We start from the raw sequence: 16,433 nt of genomic DNA, 5'->3' as shown, positions 1-16,433 counted from the left end.
TATAATGCACTGGATAAGAGTATCCTCTTCCAAACCCTACTTTTCAACTGGCATGTCTGATTTCACAACATGTCACTAATACTTTGTTTCTTTCTAGGTCAATTCAAAATTTTAATCCATACTGAGCAGTGAGCAAAGTTGAAGTAAAAGCAGAAGTGAATTTTCTAGCACAGGCATATCAGACTTCAATTATTTTGAATCCCCCACAGCTGAGAGAAAGGGTTTGAACTTTTTGCATGTGAGTCCAATCCAGTGCTTATATGACAAACCTGTAAGTAAAAAAATTAACTGCTAATATTGTTTCAATAACCTTATTTAGAAATGAAAGTACAGTGAGTGTTATTGAATAGTGGTTAAGTGTAAAATGAAACTTAACAGACCAGTATCTGAGATAGAATAAATATTTGCTACTACAGAATTAGCAGGCAACAAACCAGCAAGGCACCAAAACCTTTTGGGAGAGAGCAAGGGGAAAGAAAGAACAGGAAAAGAAATATTGAGAAACACTAGGTTGCATCCCTTACCACTTCTTTGATCATATGCTCATCAGGGTGGGAAGCTGTCCTCCTCCACATCTGTAAAAAGCACCTACCAGTCGCACAGACTTCGACTTTGTGGTTTTACACAGACTTGACAGGCAATAAAAGTCTGTCTAGATAACTATACAGCCTGTACCAACCCAATACTCAACTATTCATTTACCAACCAAATACTCAACCATTCATTCTTGTAATAGTAGTTTCTGTGCTAATACATGTTTATTTCAGTTTTGCAGGCAACTTTAATGTCTCAGGAATGGAAGGTTCTTCATTTCCCCCATGCTCATCTACTTTCTAAACGCTACTTGCTCAGCTTGTAATTTGTTCAATTCTCTCTGTCCTGAAGGGTGGATTCACTTGATCTAAATCCTGCCTCTAAGTCAAATACACAGTTTGGTGATCTACTTGCTCTAACTTCCTTTGCAGTGTACAGGCATCCAAAGGGAGTGATTTCTGTGCTAAACCACCCCTGGAGGTAGCACTGCTGTGTAAGAAAAGAGGCATTTAAGTCTGGCATCTCAGTGGGGTGCTTGAAGTCAGACAATAAAAATACTCCTCAAAAATCACCAACAGCCTGATCCCTGCATCAGAATAAGCATGTACATTTCACACTCTTAGTGTGGCTGTAAGAGTAGCTATGTGTAAAAACACAAATGAAAATCAGGATACCTAGATCTTCCCTGCATGCAAATAAATTAATATACGTGTATATATTGAAGACTATCAAAACAGTGCTATAATATACCTACTTCTATTATGATGACTCACTTCACATCCTAACAAACTATGCCTTTTGACCCTGATGTTCATTTTACCATAGCTCATTCTGAAAACTCTTCTTAAGGAATTATCCCATTGCATTTCTTGTCCATGGAGAATTGTGGACTGAACAAACTATTGACACACTCATGCTATTTCACTCTGTAATTATCCCAGAGCAAAATCAGGGCAATGTGGCAGTGAACAAGTCTCTACACTTGTACAAGACCTATATCTTTACATATAAACATGTAAACATAAATAGGTTTCTTTGCATTTTGAACAAAGCCTTACCTGGTTTGTTAAGTCTTGCAGTGGCACTTGGCTGACTTTCAATATGACTTTATGCAGATTCTTTTAGAGGAATTGATAATGTCTAATTTTCTTCTGAAATGTGTTTTCCAAAACATTTTTCTTGCCAGTCTGCAAGTCTCTAATGCTACTCTTCCATAGTTAGCAGGCTGTAATGCCTCACTTTCTGTCTTCATTTGATTTGTGTTCTTTATCAAATATAATTAATAAACAGAAATATTTTCTCCTCAGATGGGCTAAGCAACCAAAATAACTCCTCTGTGATCCAATAATTTCTGCTTTCTTCATTGAAGACTTGCCTCTTCTTTTCATCCCAGACATCTACATGGACATTTGTACTATCAAAAAACTAGACTGTTGTAAGTAAAAGGCCAATGCCTATTTTGATAAACTAACAGTAAGTGTGGCAATTGAAATATATAACATACGCAAATATACTTCTTTTAAATAAGAAAATTAATAGTTGCTTTTTCACCAGTCTGCCTACATTGTGTGCGGTTTGATCAAAACTTACCATGCCTATTTCAAGATGATGCCATGTCTAGAAAGCAATGTCTTCAAATTGAATTTTTTAATGTACATACCATACCCAGAAAAGGTGGACCCTGCTTAATCACCTGGTTGCATACAATGACTGGGGCCTCAGCAGCCCAATTTAAGGGACTCCAACTGACTTGAAGGCTTGTACCTTTGAGATATATATACATCCTGTTGTGAGGCTGGAGTATCATTTTTCACAGACTCCATTTTCCAGCCCTTACACTCTTACTAAAATTCTCCATTTTTTTTAGTCAGGTTTTCCAGAGCAGGAAAACCCAGGAGTATTGCATACCTTTCTTTACCATTTTATATTTCCAGTCCTTAAATATTGAAGAGCTGCTGAATTTAGAAAGAAGGAAACTTTCTGTCTTGTTGTTGGTGATTCTTCCAGGTCTTCCCACACAGTGTTGGGTTTTTGTCACAGGGGGTTGTATGGAGCATTCTGAATCTGTCAATATAATAAAATGTCACCTGCATTCAGAAAGATTGTGTGGGCTTTTTTCTCAAGCAGTATTCTCTTAATATTAGTGTGCAATTGTATCGGTATTTTCACACATCCTGTTATGGTAACAACATAGGAGAGACCAGCTTTGCCCAGTGAACTCCACTTATCTGGCACCACGTGGGACATTGAGTGTTTGTTAGCATAGTGGCCATGACAGAGTGTTACAAAATTTTAAGTATGCTTACTATTTTTTCCCCACAGTTTATAATATTTAATGGTAATGTTCCTTCAGTGCTCAGGTTTCTGCTGACCTCTGTGTGTGTCATGCTCCTTCAACAGTGCTGCCACGAGGGTAACTTCTGCTATCATTCCCAGGATTCAGTGTGACAACGTGCAATATTTGCTGCGATTCTTGAGTTCAGATTAATCAAAGGCCACTGTAAACAAAACTTGTATCTGTGGTTGCAAGTCCTCATTTAGATCAGGCAGCCTGACTAATGTGCCGGCTCACCCCCACAAATAGGACTATCTGCAGGAATACACACTCATGTTTCCCAGCATCTGGACACCAGAATTTAAATTAAGCTTGTGCAACCTACTCTTGGAAAATTCATGCGTCTGGGAATGTCACATGCCCTTGTGCTGGTGGGGAACTTTATTCTGCAACTTTTCCTTCCCAACAGATTTTCATTTATCATTTCATTCTCCTAGAGGTTTTCCATCATTTTGATTTAATGCCTTCCATTAATTCTCCTGTAATGCTGCTCCGGTGAAGGGGCAGGTAGAAGGTGATGCCAGTTCTAATATCTCTTCTTGCTTCTGGACATTCCTCTCACCAAAGGAGTCCCAAAAGAACTAAAATGAAACTGTTGCTGAATTGACTGTGTCTCTAAAGACTAGGGGCTCTTATCTACAGCAGGCAAATTTATCAGTCTGCAGCAGAAGAAATGCTGCAAAGACAATCTCCTTCTTCTGAAAATTGCCTGGCTCATTGTTCCAGAGCAGAGTACTTTGAACCAGTTCTGTAACAACTGTTTTGGGAAATCAGAATGGTAATTGAATCAAATCTGAGAAAAAGAGGAACAGTGTGGGATTTCTGTGGGGTACAGCCTTCCTGAGACAGAAGTTGGGCTGCAGTGTCTTGTCCTGGGGCTGAATAAACCACTTTTTTTCTGTACATAGAGAGCCTTAATGCCATGAAATGGTTGGTACCATCTGTGTTTCACTTACCTTCTTTTTCTTCATGTACTTTTCCAAACATTGAAGTATTTATAATATCTATCTATCATATATATGTATGTGTGTATATATATATATACATATCTATCTCAAAAATACAACAGGGTTCACACAGAGCAGTACAAGAAAGAAGCCTGTTCTGTGGTTTTGCCAGTGCCTGCTGGGGCTGCCTTGGTCTTGACTGCTGCAAAGCAATAACAGATGGTAGAATGGCATCCACTATGAGACTGAGTTTGACTTTGAAAAATATTTGCCATCCTCAAGCAATCATAAATTAAATTTCTTTTACAATGGCTTGACTGCAAAATTAAATCAGTGAATGTTTTTGAAAGTCAGAAACACAGCTCTTTTAATGTAAAACTGTATGGAGCTTTTTTCAGTTGTACCTACAAATTCTTTCCTCCTAAAACATTAGCTAGTTTAAAACTCATATTTGTAGATCAGTTTGAGTAAAGAGTATATATATCTATAGTCTTTCTTGGAACTGAATTTAAGGTGTAAAGCCAAACTAGGAGCACAGTGATACAAATAAGCATAGCAAAGCTCCAGCAGTCTTTGCTTGGAGATATTGTATCATTTAAGTAGATTGTCAAGGTCATTTACACTAGTAGATCTAGTCAGAAGATATTACGTCTTAAATTCATCAGTGCTGTAAGCATGTCCCTGACACCTTCCCTCACATCTCAGAATGAAACTCCTTATTTTAAACTTTCTGAACTTCTACTTCAGACCTGGAAAGCTATTTGTAGCTGTAAAAGCTGTTAATGAAATTGCTCTCGGATAAATATCACAAGCATGAATGCTGACTACACTCATGCGCAGACTACACAAAAATATTTCTTTGCATGGTATTTTACAAATAACAAAGTATTAAAAATGAGAAAATCTTAACACCTCCTTCCCCCAGATATTTTCTTGTTGGTGTTTGTACTCTTCATTCACCTCTAACATTTTCTTTGGTTTGGACATTTCACAATTCTCTACTGAAAATATCACAAAAACATTTCAACAGAGAAACAAAGCAAGCCTGAATCATTTAAATCCAAAATGAGCACATATAACATTATTTAAACAAATCAAACCACAGGATAAAAACGTAAATCATGGAGTAATCTCCACAGTGCAGGATGGCTACCAGCTCCAGGTATAAGATAACATTCCACTGTAGCTATTTCTCTGCTGTAATTATAACAGAAACATATTTGATTTATACATCGTATTTTACAATGTCCCTGGGTGTCAACAAATTTTCCAAAACCAGTACTGGATTCAGCTTCAAGTTAAGAAGAATTTGAATATTTTTTCTCCCACATCAGAAACTATTATTTTGTCTTGCACCTTCACAGTCATATTGCAACCGAGCACTGGCTCAACAAACATAGCAGCTTCAGATTAAAGGCACCTACACACTCTGCATGAAGGGTTGCTGAAGGCTAATACATAGGTACTTGTTGTGGTGTTCATTCTCAGAGCTCCTTTGACCAAAATACAGGCAAAACACAGATTAAACAGAGACATGTGAACTAAGACGGGGGAATTCTGAAAACAGGAGTCAGATTAATTATACATTGAGCTTTGCCAGAGGATCTTACAGCTCCTTTATCAAGAAGAGGTTATCAGCAAGAAGGGGTTATATCACTGTGCTCACTGTGAGGCTAGCATAGCCTCAGCTTTATTATGCTCATACACTGATTAAACCCGGTGAGGAAAGGAGTCACCAGAGAGTTGGTGAGGTCCTGTCCAATCTCCTGGAGCAATGAGGCATGTCTGAGTTTTGTTCTTAGATGGTCCCAGACACGAAGCTGTGAAAATTTGGGCAAGGCAGCAGCAGCTTTCCCACTGGGTGTGAGGACCTCTGAAGTCAGGAACCACCTCATTCACCCCCACAGGAGCACCTCCATTCTCAGGAGAGTGGCATGGCAATGGTGAGACAGACATGTGGGGCTCCCTTTTCTTCAGTAGGTAAGACCTTTAGTGAGCACAGGGCAGAGCATACAGCAGCTATCCCTAAAGACTGACCAACAGCTCTAATCAGAAGTCTAGCTGCAGACTGCTCAGAGCAGCTGAGGATTAAAAAAAATAAATAAAAGAAGAAAACATACAGAACTGGAAAACCAGCCTCCAGCTGGCAGGATAATGATAACTACTACAGAAAGAAGTACATTCATTTCCTCCTCCAACAAGAAGAAACAGAGAAAGGCTTTGAGATGCCATTACACAAAGCACCTGTTGCAAAGGACTGAATAGAAATCTTTGTTCAAGTTGTGTTTGTATTGCTGCAAGTTACTTGCTTGCATTTTTTTTAAGATCAAATTCCAGAACTGTGTAATCAAAATGCATTCTTTGCAAACATAATTAATAAAGTAATTTAGGTACCCAGCTTCTGTGATCTCATACTTAAGAGTAACTGCTTATTAAGTAATTACACGCCTACCTGGTCTTTCCAGTGCAGCAGAATACGCTTGGAATTTCACAGGAATGCTTGTAGCAGAGGAATGAAACCACAAGCAGAGCCAAGGAGAGAATGACAATCTTGACACTGTCACTGGGGCCGTGGGGTGATTGCCATTATACACCCCTTATAGAAACAACAATGCTTTTCTTTTGCTGGAAATGTAAAGGCCAGTGCCATCTTCACACCTTTCTGCTAACATCTGGACTGCACTGGGCTACTGGATAGGTGCTGTTAACATCCAGATCATCTGCACACTCTGGACATGAAGCCAAGATTTCAGTGGAACTCCAACTAATGTCAGCTATATGTCTAGGTAGAAAGCAGTCTGTATCTCATCCTGAAGAGATGCCTTTTGAAAAATATGAACTTGAGGACAGTTTCACTCATTCTGAAAAAAGGCAAGCTTTTGCTTACAGTGGATTGAAAAGTTGCAGAATGAGAAATATATCTGCCTGCTCAAACAGAGATATATACAACTTACTTGCAATATTTTACTTGGGGAAAAATAACAAAATTCTATTTAATAAAAATTATTACAAATTATTAAAAATAAAGTAAAATTATTAATGATGCTTCCAGGTCAAGGAGTATATTCACATTCCTTTTATGGAAAAGGTTCACAATTTTGAATTACCCGGTTTTATTTCGGCTGTATCAGCAAATATGTGAAGTAGGAGAGCTAGTACCAAGAACACAGCAACATAGTGAAACTCTCCTGAAGGAATAAGCAAATAAAGCAGAATAATATTGAACATGGTTCTCTGATTCACCACTATTCACAATGGCATCACAATGATGCCTGAAAGTAGTATTTGGCAGCCTTTTGTCCTTAATTTGTGTGGGCTTCAGTGAGAACTTGAATACAGAGCAAAGGAAGTCGGATATTTTGTATTCCTAAAGCCTACATCCTGGACGTTTGATCCGGGAAGAGACATGAGGTGCTTAGGAATCAAGCAAAGGAATAATAAGCTCAGTGAAGACCTTAAGACATTGATTCCCACTCCATCATCACTTCCTCTTGATGCATGAATGCCAGTGTTAGTTTCATAATTATGGACCAAACTGATTAGTAACATTTGCTTATTGCTTTGAGAACGCCACATGTTAAGTGTTACTACCTGCTAGACCCCTCATCCCTGACATTCATCAGAAAAACTTGCCTCTCCCTGCTGTTTAAGAGTGGAACATTCTTACTTCATCACCTGCCTGGCTGAGGTAATAAAGGATCCCACAGAAATGCTGGAATAATTACAGTACTTTACACTTTCATACCATCCTCCCACTGGGAATTTCCAGTGCTTCATAAGCATTAGCCAAAACTCATTAAGTTCCTCCGAAGTATGATTATTGTGATCCATTTGCTTTAGGGGGACAGGCACATGCCGATGAAGAGACTTGAACAAAATTACAGAGCAAATCAATGACAGCTCCAGTAATAGATCCCAGACACCCAGATCCCACATCCTGTGGGCTAGATACTGGGCTGGCTGTAGCATCCAGGCTGTTACCAGAACAGCCCTACGTGAGGTCCCACACACCTCAGCAACATTCTTGCCTGCCAGTCAGTAACATCTTTTGAAAGAAGAAAAGAAGGAAAGATTGCATTTTCTGGTTTGTTTGTTTTAATCACGGACAGCCCACCACATGAAAGGCATGTCAGCCATGGATATCCAGTTCCCACATGGATAGGGTCCCCTACCCCATTTTAAGTGATAACATAAGATGAACAAAACATTACCTTCCTCTCCAGCAGCAGAGTTTCCAACAGTCTCCCTTTCCCGGTCAGGCGGGTTGGAAACGGCACTTCCACTTTTAGTCCTTCGAAGAACACTGAATGCCTTGTTTATTTTTTTAAAAGATCTGCTTCTTATAGTGGAACGTTCAAAATGTCGAGCTGCAACAGCAGGAAGAAAACAAATCAATACAGTTCAACATTTCTGGTCCAGAACCACAGCATTTCTGCAGCCCTCGGCATATGATGGGGTGTAACATCATCAGCAAGGCTGCCTGTACTTCACCTTTGCCTGAGTCCTGCTTATACTTCAAGGCTGCACCCACCTGAATCTGGGTACAATCACCCTACCTCAGTCCCACACCCTTGAATTGCCACCTTCCTGTCTGTATGGCAAACCACATGGAGAAATCTCCTGTGAGTGTGGTAGCCTTGGAAAGAATAATCCTCCATCATGACAGAATCAGCAGCAATCCTGTGAAAAATACATATAAAATGTTTGACCAAAAAAAGCTGGAAGTCATTAAAAACTCTTGCTGAAAAAATCTCCACTACTACTACTATTGCCTCAAAACCATACAATGCTTCCAACGAGCCATCAACGATTGCTAACTATTTCATGACAAAAAATTCAAATATTATCAGGTGGAAGGGATCAAAAAACCCACATATTCTGAGGCAATCTGAGGGTAAGGCAATACAAAAGAAAAGTCATAATACTTTCAAAACATGTCATTCTTTTCCATCCTGCTAAAGATATCTTCATGGCTGTTGCTGTTCTGTCTGTTCCAGCTCTGCATGCTAGCCAAACATTGTAATCTAATAATGCAACATTCCCTCAAACCAGACTGTGGTCTCTACACTCAATAAAACTGACAGAATTTATTGAGATTCTGGTGCTCTCTTCTTGCACTCTTCCTTTCCTCACCTCTCCAAACCCTGGCAGAACAAAAGGATAGTGCTTCTCATCTCCTAGTCTTTCTTATCCCTTAATCCATTTTCCCAACATGCAACTGGTGGCACACAAGGTGGGCTTTCCATTTTAGCTTCAGAATCCTCAAATACATGCTTTGAACTCACCATCAACACTTCTGAGTCTGCCTTTGGCCAGGCCATGTTTTTCAAATATGACACTCATCAGAGACAGGTGCAGTGTCACAAGGTGAAAGATCAAAGCAAAGTTTCCTGATGCAGCTTGTCCCTGACTGTTGTTTTTCAGCAGGACCAGCTCGTTCAAGCTGCACCTTCCCAAGAAGCTGGCAGATGTTCCCCAAGGTACTAAGGCAATTCTTAAGGGTTTGGTTTTTTTTTTCCTGAAAATACCTGGCAACTGCCAAACACAGTTCCCAATAGGATTTTGGGTAGGTGTCCATGTCTGTGGGGGTTACTTGGGCCACCAAGCATTAATGAAGACACATTATCCAGCTACACCATCTCCCCAGCCCACCACACATAACATTTAATTTTCCAACTGATAAGACTTGCCTAAATAATCTTTCTGAAGATTTGCAGTCTACGTGTGTGCAGGTAGACCATCTTTAGCTTGATGCTGCCCCTGGCCAACCCATTTTCTCTTTCACCTCAAATCTATTGAGTCATTGAGTGTACAATTAGATAAATCATGTAAAATGAGAGCTTTTGCTTCCCCCTCCCTTTTTATTTCTTTTTTTTTAAATCCTCCAGAGACATATATTTAACAGAAAGGTGAATGTTGAAAGGGGCTAGCAGGCTCTGAAGCCATCATTTTTGGCTCTTACTTCTGTTCCGGTTGCTGCGGTGCAGGTCTCCGGGGCTGCTGCCCAGCTGGCTGTCATCTGAGGTGGGGCTGAAGGCCGGGTTCACCAGCCCTGGCTCATCTGTCATTAAGGCGATGGCCGCAGCTGCTGAGAGCTCAGGGCCCAGGGCAGCTACTGCTAAGCTGGAGCCATGGTCTGGAGAGCAGTCTTGGGAACGCCTCTTCCGTTCCTTGGTAAGGCCATAGTGGGATGCTCCTTTACATCTAAGGAGAAGGGAGAGAAAGAGAGACATGATAGCAAGGTGCATTTAAATGCTACGTACTTATAGAAATTATCTGGTTTCAAGGAATCACTTGGAGTACAAACTGTGATGATCATGTGAATGTGGATGATTAACAAGAGGGAAAAATGCCAGTGTGTGCTTCAAAGGAGGTGAGTTACCACCTTACATGGGAAGACTACTGCTGGTCAAGGAAAAATAGAGAGCTTCGGTCTTGTGTGTAGTCTTATGTGTATAACTAGTTACTGTGGATGCAAGAGGACAAGAATAGCAGGAGGCTAATTAAGCCAGAGGCTACAGTCTGTAATTTCCTACTTGCCTCTGGTCGACAAAGGAGAGCAGGATGGGGCCTGACAGCTTCTCTGGGTCTGCTGGTGAAAAAAAAGACACCTAACCCAGTCCTGCCTCCTGAAAAACTCTCCCAGTCACCAAGGCGGTCACATGTGGAGGACAGCACTGTGGTCTGTAGAGACCACAGCAATCAATAAAGGGAGAGCTGCAGGTAGGAGCTGAACACCTGGGGGCTGCAGGAATCCAGGCCCCACACAGGCCTGTACTGATCATTTACTACTCAAACTGCATCTGATGAATTGGTTTCAAATTCAGCCATGGAGATGAAGTTACCAACTCTGCTATTCCAGCTCAACTGAGACACTAAAATAGGCAGGTCATTGCCTTGACAGAGGAAGAGGTGCAAGTGGGGATAGGGGGGTCTCACTGACCCTGCAGCCTCACCAGAGTCCAGGAGGGAGTGAGGAGCTCCCACCAAGGGACAGGGTCCTCATGCCAAGGTCCTTGGGCCAGCCTGGGACTTCACCAGCTTGGGGACCTCAGGGCAGGTTCTAAAATACTTCTGGGGGAAAATCCTCTGTTTCTAGTGAAGAAATACATGTTCCCAAAAGAGCTGAAGATACAGCATTGTAAGGGACAAATAAACAAACTTAGTTATGCTTCCAGCTATCTGCTCTAGATTCATCCTAGACAGCAAAGGCAGGACCATGCATGGCATTTCTTTTTTAAGACTCATGAAAGAAAGTCACTTGAATGAAATTAAAGGTCACTGTAATCTTCATGAGTCAGTATTCAATTAAAGCTATAAAATAACTGAAAAGACAGAGTGACCAAGGACACATCACCTGTGACTTCTCCAGCACCACTTCTGCCCATTGCCCACCCACTAGAACCACATTCAGTGCATAAAAAGAAAAATAAATCTGTCTTTTAATCATAATCTAATGAGCTTGGCCTACTTTCAGTTACTATTATGTCTTTCTTTATAGCAAAGGCTAACTGATGACTTTCATGGAAGTGCCCTGTAGGACAAACTCACAGAAATAGCTGCAGAAACCCTTAGGGATAGAAAGCTCTTTGTAATATATGGCATGCACAAAAGGCAATGCATAATACATACAGTACACAACGCCAGTGGGTTAAGTGTCACAAAAAGAAGTAGTACACTGAACAGAAGCTTTAGAAGAGAAAGGATTTTGGAAGCAGTTCCTGAGACAGAAAGATGATATGAGGAGATGTCATTGAGCTCTCTGTATCAGCTTCAGAGCAGCAGTTTAATTTCTGTCATGGTATTGACTTTTGATGAGACAATTGAATTAGAACCCTTTTTTGGCACTAAATTATGTTTTACCATCATTTACTTCGTTTCTGACAAGTTTCATCTTAAAGAGAGGAAAAATACTAAAACCAAACTGTGTCCTATTGATGCAACTGTGTAAGGGCTGTGTATATGCTTTAAGGCTTGGATAGGAATGTCTGTAACAGGAGTGATTTCTGAAACCTCTCACAAGCAAAATGAGGCATCTCAGAAGAAAATGCTCTTATGGAAGAGAAGGTTGGTCAACTACTTCAAAAGACCAATGAAAAGCTATCTGAGGCACCTATTGCAAGGCAAGACTACAACAATATTCATGTAAAACACAAAGGAAAAGCTCTCCTGCCACCACTGCAGCAGGTATTTTTCTATTTCTTTCCAGAACCCTAAACCATGGCAGGATGCTCTCCTTTAGATTTCATAGGAAGCAGAAGCACAAAGGCCTTTCCCTCGTGCTACTCACCTAACCTTCTTCAACAGAGTGTTTTGGAAACACATCCTTGATATCTCCCTCTTGCAGTAAGGTTACATTTGCTAATCCAGCCTATGAATGCTTGACAAAATAGTTAAAAAACTGTCTAAAGACCCAACACAATAAAGTGAACACAAAGAAGTGGCTTTGGGGAGAACTGTTAGCTGTTCTCAGAAGACAATCTCTGCTTTACAACAATCCTGCAAAGATTCAGAATATGATAAGACATATTCCTACTCCTCCCCATTTTATTTCATTTGCCTGTGTCTTTCTCATGTCAGTAAAGTTTCAGTGGCTGATACTAGAGCACCAGCCTTGTGAATGGGTACGTAAATGCAGATTTTCTTTTATTTGGCAGGTTCTATGAAGATCAAGATGAAGGTCAAAAATGGCTCTGCCCAAACGTTCCTAGCTATTTGGATTCAACCACTGCCTGGTGCCCATCTGCACTTTGCTGCTACAGCCTTCACTTTCTGTGGAAATCCTCACTTGCTGCTGCTGGCTGCACTGCAGACGCACAGTCAACAGCTTCATTCCAACAGCAATGAACAGAAGACATCTACTTTGAATGTGGAGAGGACTGACACAGTTTAAGATGTGGCTTATTGGAGAAGACAAGTTGTCATGATACAAAGCACAAAGCATATCTTTCTAGCTCTGCCAGAAATAGTTAAAGAAGAAACAGAGCTCTTCAAGTATGATCACTGAAGCTATTTCTTAAATAATTGTGGCAGACATAAATGAACACAAATCAAGCCCTCTTTCTTCAGATTAACACAGTGTCCTTGAAGAAGAAAAAAAAAGTCCCAAGACCTCAAACTTGTAATAAAATTTGCAACAGCATCTCTTCGCTTTCATTGTTTTGCTTGTGCTGACACCGCTGTGATAACAGAAAACATAAGAGACGACTGTCTAAGTGGAATCATATTTATAGTGTCTAAGCTACATTTTTCCATATGGTTGGATTTGGCTCCCAGAAAAGAGAGAAACATAAAACAGCTACATGCCAGTAGTAATTAGCTCTCTCATTGTGAATATTAATCACAATTCCTGATTTGCAGCTGCAAGAGTGGGATAACTGATTAACATGGCCAGTCAGAAAGTGAAAGCAACACTGTCTGCAGGCCAAGGTGAACTACAGATTTATGTTCCTTCTAAGTTGTGCTGGACAGCAAGTACATCCATGCAGCCGTATGATACAGAAACAATTTGAAGGCCAAACCCCAGAGAAATAAACAGACATGAATAATGTGTGTTGTGCAGTTTGTGCCGTTATAGTGTCACTAGGTGTATACAGGAAACGGAGAAAATAGTTTCTTCTGTTTGCACAGCCTCTTTTATGAAGCAGATATCTACTGTCTGAAATTCTGGCCATATGAGCTAACCACTGGGTGGTGGGAGAGCAGTGGTGGCTGCTGAATTTACCCAGGGCTGCAATACTGGCTGGTATCAACACTGGCAGCCACAGGGCAATCTTTGCCCTGCACCCTGTTTCACACTCAAGGGAGACTGCACTCTAGGCTTCAGGAGGAGCACATCCCAAGACCCAGAGCAAAGAGATGCAAAACCCTGGGGCTCCCTTAACTTGGTCCTACCATTTGTAAAAACAATCTTCAGCTAAACTCAAGGCCAACAGAAATATATCCATGTCATTTGAAATTCAAATTAAAACAGTGGTTTGAAAAGAGAGTTCTCCTTGCAGCATCGCAAAGGAGGGATTGAAAATAGGATTGACCTCAAGGATTTCAATTACCCAGGCTGACATAGGGAAAAAATGTAGAGCCAAAACATAAGCAAGGACAACTGCATAGATTTATTCACCTCTCTTCTAGTGATCTAAATAAAGCAATTCCACAGGTAAAAAATTATATGTATGTATTTGCCCATGGTAGGGGGACTGGAACTAGATGATCTTTACAGTTCCTCCCAACACAAACCATTCTATGATTCTATGATTTATAATGCATTTGTTCTTAAAAGTGCCCTGCTTTCTGTGTCATTTCACAGTCTCTGCCTGGGCATGAAACAGGGCAAAAAAGTGAATCTGAAAAGTCACAGTGGTTGTGAGCCAGGCCCAACACAAATAAACAGAGCAGAAACCCTCCCCTGCTCAGTTCCAGTAGTGCTTTCTCAACCTCACTTCCAGCATCAGTCGTATTTTGGAGCTGTTTTGCTTTAGTGCAGCAGCAATGGACACATTGTCTGAATGCAATTAAGAATAATGTATACAAAGCACTTAAAATTGCCCATCAGAAGAAAATACTGCATAATGGGCTGTCATTGCTGATCCAAAGCTAAACCCTGATCAGGGTAGACAAGTATGTTTCAGCTATGGTCTCATCGCAAGCAGCCTCATCCCTGTGTAATTTGGTCTTGATACAAGCTGGGGTCCAAAGTATCAACAGCAAGTATTATACCCCCGTTACACAAACTCCCCAAATGCTCTAGCACCCATGAACTAATCCAGTGGAAAGGATGATGGAGAAACCAAAGCTGATCAACAAGGAGCATCCTGGATGACCTCGTGCTGATAACCTCCCTTGTGAGACCCTGCTGAGAGGCTCCTGCTGTGCCTGGGAAGAAAGGAGAGATGGGGTTTAATTGGAGAAGTTGACTCACAAGAAGGTGTTGACAATTCCTGCCCCACAGGGACCATTCACACCATGTGCACATTAGCAGTGACAGAAGTCCAAACATAACCCAAATACCAACCACATGGATTTCAGGCCAAACACTTAAACTCTAAAGTTTTCCTGATCAGTTCTCAGACAGGGACAACACCAACTCTTCTGATCTCACTTTTGCCAACAGTGCACCAAGAAATGGAGTCAAATATGAAAAAGAAGCAAGGCACCTGAACTCCCACTATATCCCATGTTACAAATATAAGCTAAAATGCAACAAATACACAATCTCCCCTCCAGTCCAACCATAGTGGTGCTTAAGAGGTCAGAGATGTCAGTATCTTTGGCAGTGAAGGTGACCACTACCCTGCTGCTCTTTGATGACGTTGCAATATCCTTCCTCAGAAAACTAGCTTCTGTGAGTTCTGGTCCTATGTGCAAAATTTCTCTTTCTTTTTTTGCGGTATAGGGAAATCAATCCCAGAAGAGAGTGCTTAACAGAAATTATTTTTCCTTGGTAATTCTGAGTTCCTGAAAGAATTAGCTATTGTGTGAATGTTGCATATGGAAAAAAAGCTTCATAAGTAAGTACCTGATTTTTTTAAAATGCATGTGCCTTTTCTGCTTTTTATAAAGAACTGTCTCATGTCAAGAACATTCCTCAAGCTACTGTAATCACCAGCTATGGCTAGGAAGGTCCTGCCTACATCAAACCTTACTCAATATTGATAAAGAAGGGAATGAGCTATGTACAAAGCAAAGCTTAAATTTCTGGATTACAGTTTCCAGTGAACTGAAACAGTGAGCTGAAAGACAGGCTGCAAAACCCATATCTAAGCAGGCAACTAGAAACAGGCTGATCTGCACCTGCACTTGAATTTCATAATGCCAGCAATATTTCCAGGTGCTTGCCACTGCTGTTCTGGGCACTGTGTACCCTGTCATTGATGCACTTGGGTACCTTCTCCCTGATGATCTCTCAGTGTCAGAGACTTGCCATCTTGTTTGGGGGGGAAAAAATGCATATGTTTCACTTACATGGGAAATTGCCCCAGTTACTACAGCTCTTTAATGTCAATAACCCAGTAAACAAAAGCCTTTTAGAGACAGCCTCCTGACACCTGGGGCATCAGGGCTGGCTGGGAGGGCAGCATGGGCCAGTGGCATGATCCCTGCTGCCTCTGGAGGGCTGAGGATCAGCAATTCCTTCCTATGGTTCCATAAACACTGCTCTTCTCAGTGTCAGCACAGAGATAGCTATGATGGAAGCTAAGATGAGGCAAATGGCTTCTCTGTCTAGCTGTCAGAGAGATTTTCTCATGTTATTTGCTCTCTATTGTCAGCCAGAGGCCTTTGCTATAGTATAAACATTTAATAGATTTAGTGGTTCTGTATTTCTGCATTACTAGTCTCTAAATATTTATAAAGGTCCTCTTAACATTTATTTCTTTAAGCTAAAGTTATTTAGCTTAAATACTTTCCCACAAGACAGGAGAAACCTCTCACATATCTATCTTTTTCAGTTTAATTTCTGCATATTCCTGTTATGGTTTCCTAAGGGTCTTTTCCACACTTTTTGTATTAATAAGACATCACAATTCACTAAATTCTGGAAAACTACCTTACTAGCAAAGCCTAAAATTGTGCTTTGTCCTATCTGTAAAGATCTGACCCCAGGGAAGGGCTGTCATTTC

General features: G+C 40.7%; 1 protein-coding gene across 11 annotated transcripts in view; it reads right to left on the bottom strand.

The window, feature by feature from the left end:
* The window catches only part of LNX1 (ligand of numb-protein X 1), a 153,006-nt gene that overhangs the window by 24,700 nt on the left and 111,873 nt on the right, over positions 1 to 16,433 (bottom strand). For 9 of the 11 annotated variants that reach the window (XM_019287081.3, XM_019287080.3, XM_010401674.4 and 6 more), the window contains 3 exons: positions 9,779 to 10,020; positions 8,028 to 8,183; positions 2,443 to 2,598 (listed from right to left, as the gene is read on the bottom strand). In XM_019287081.3, coding sequence (XP_019142626.1) covers positions 2,443 to 2,598; positions 8,028 to 8,183; positions 9,779 to 10,020 — 554 coding nt within the window. The remainder of the gene's footprint in view (positions 1 to 2,442; positions 2,599 to 8,027; positions 8,184 to 9,778; positions 10,021 to 16,433) is intronic. The other 2 variants (XM_019287082.3, XM_010401680.4) reach the window with 1 other exon arrangement.

Source organism: Corvus cornix, chromosome 4 (genome assembly GCF_000738735.6).
Source record: "Corvus cornix cornix isolate S_Up_H32 chromosome 4, ASM73873v5, whole genome shotgun sequence".
NCBI classification, from domain to species: Eukaryota; Metazoa; Chordata; class Aves; order Passeriformes; family Corvidae; genus Corvus; species Corvus cornix.
The sequence above is the reverse complement of the archived record's forward strand: the minus strand, read 5'-3'. Positions and strand labels throughout refer to the sequence as shown.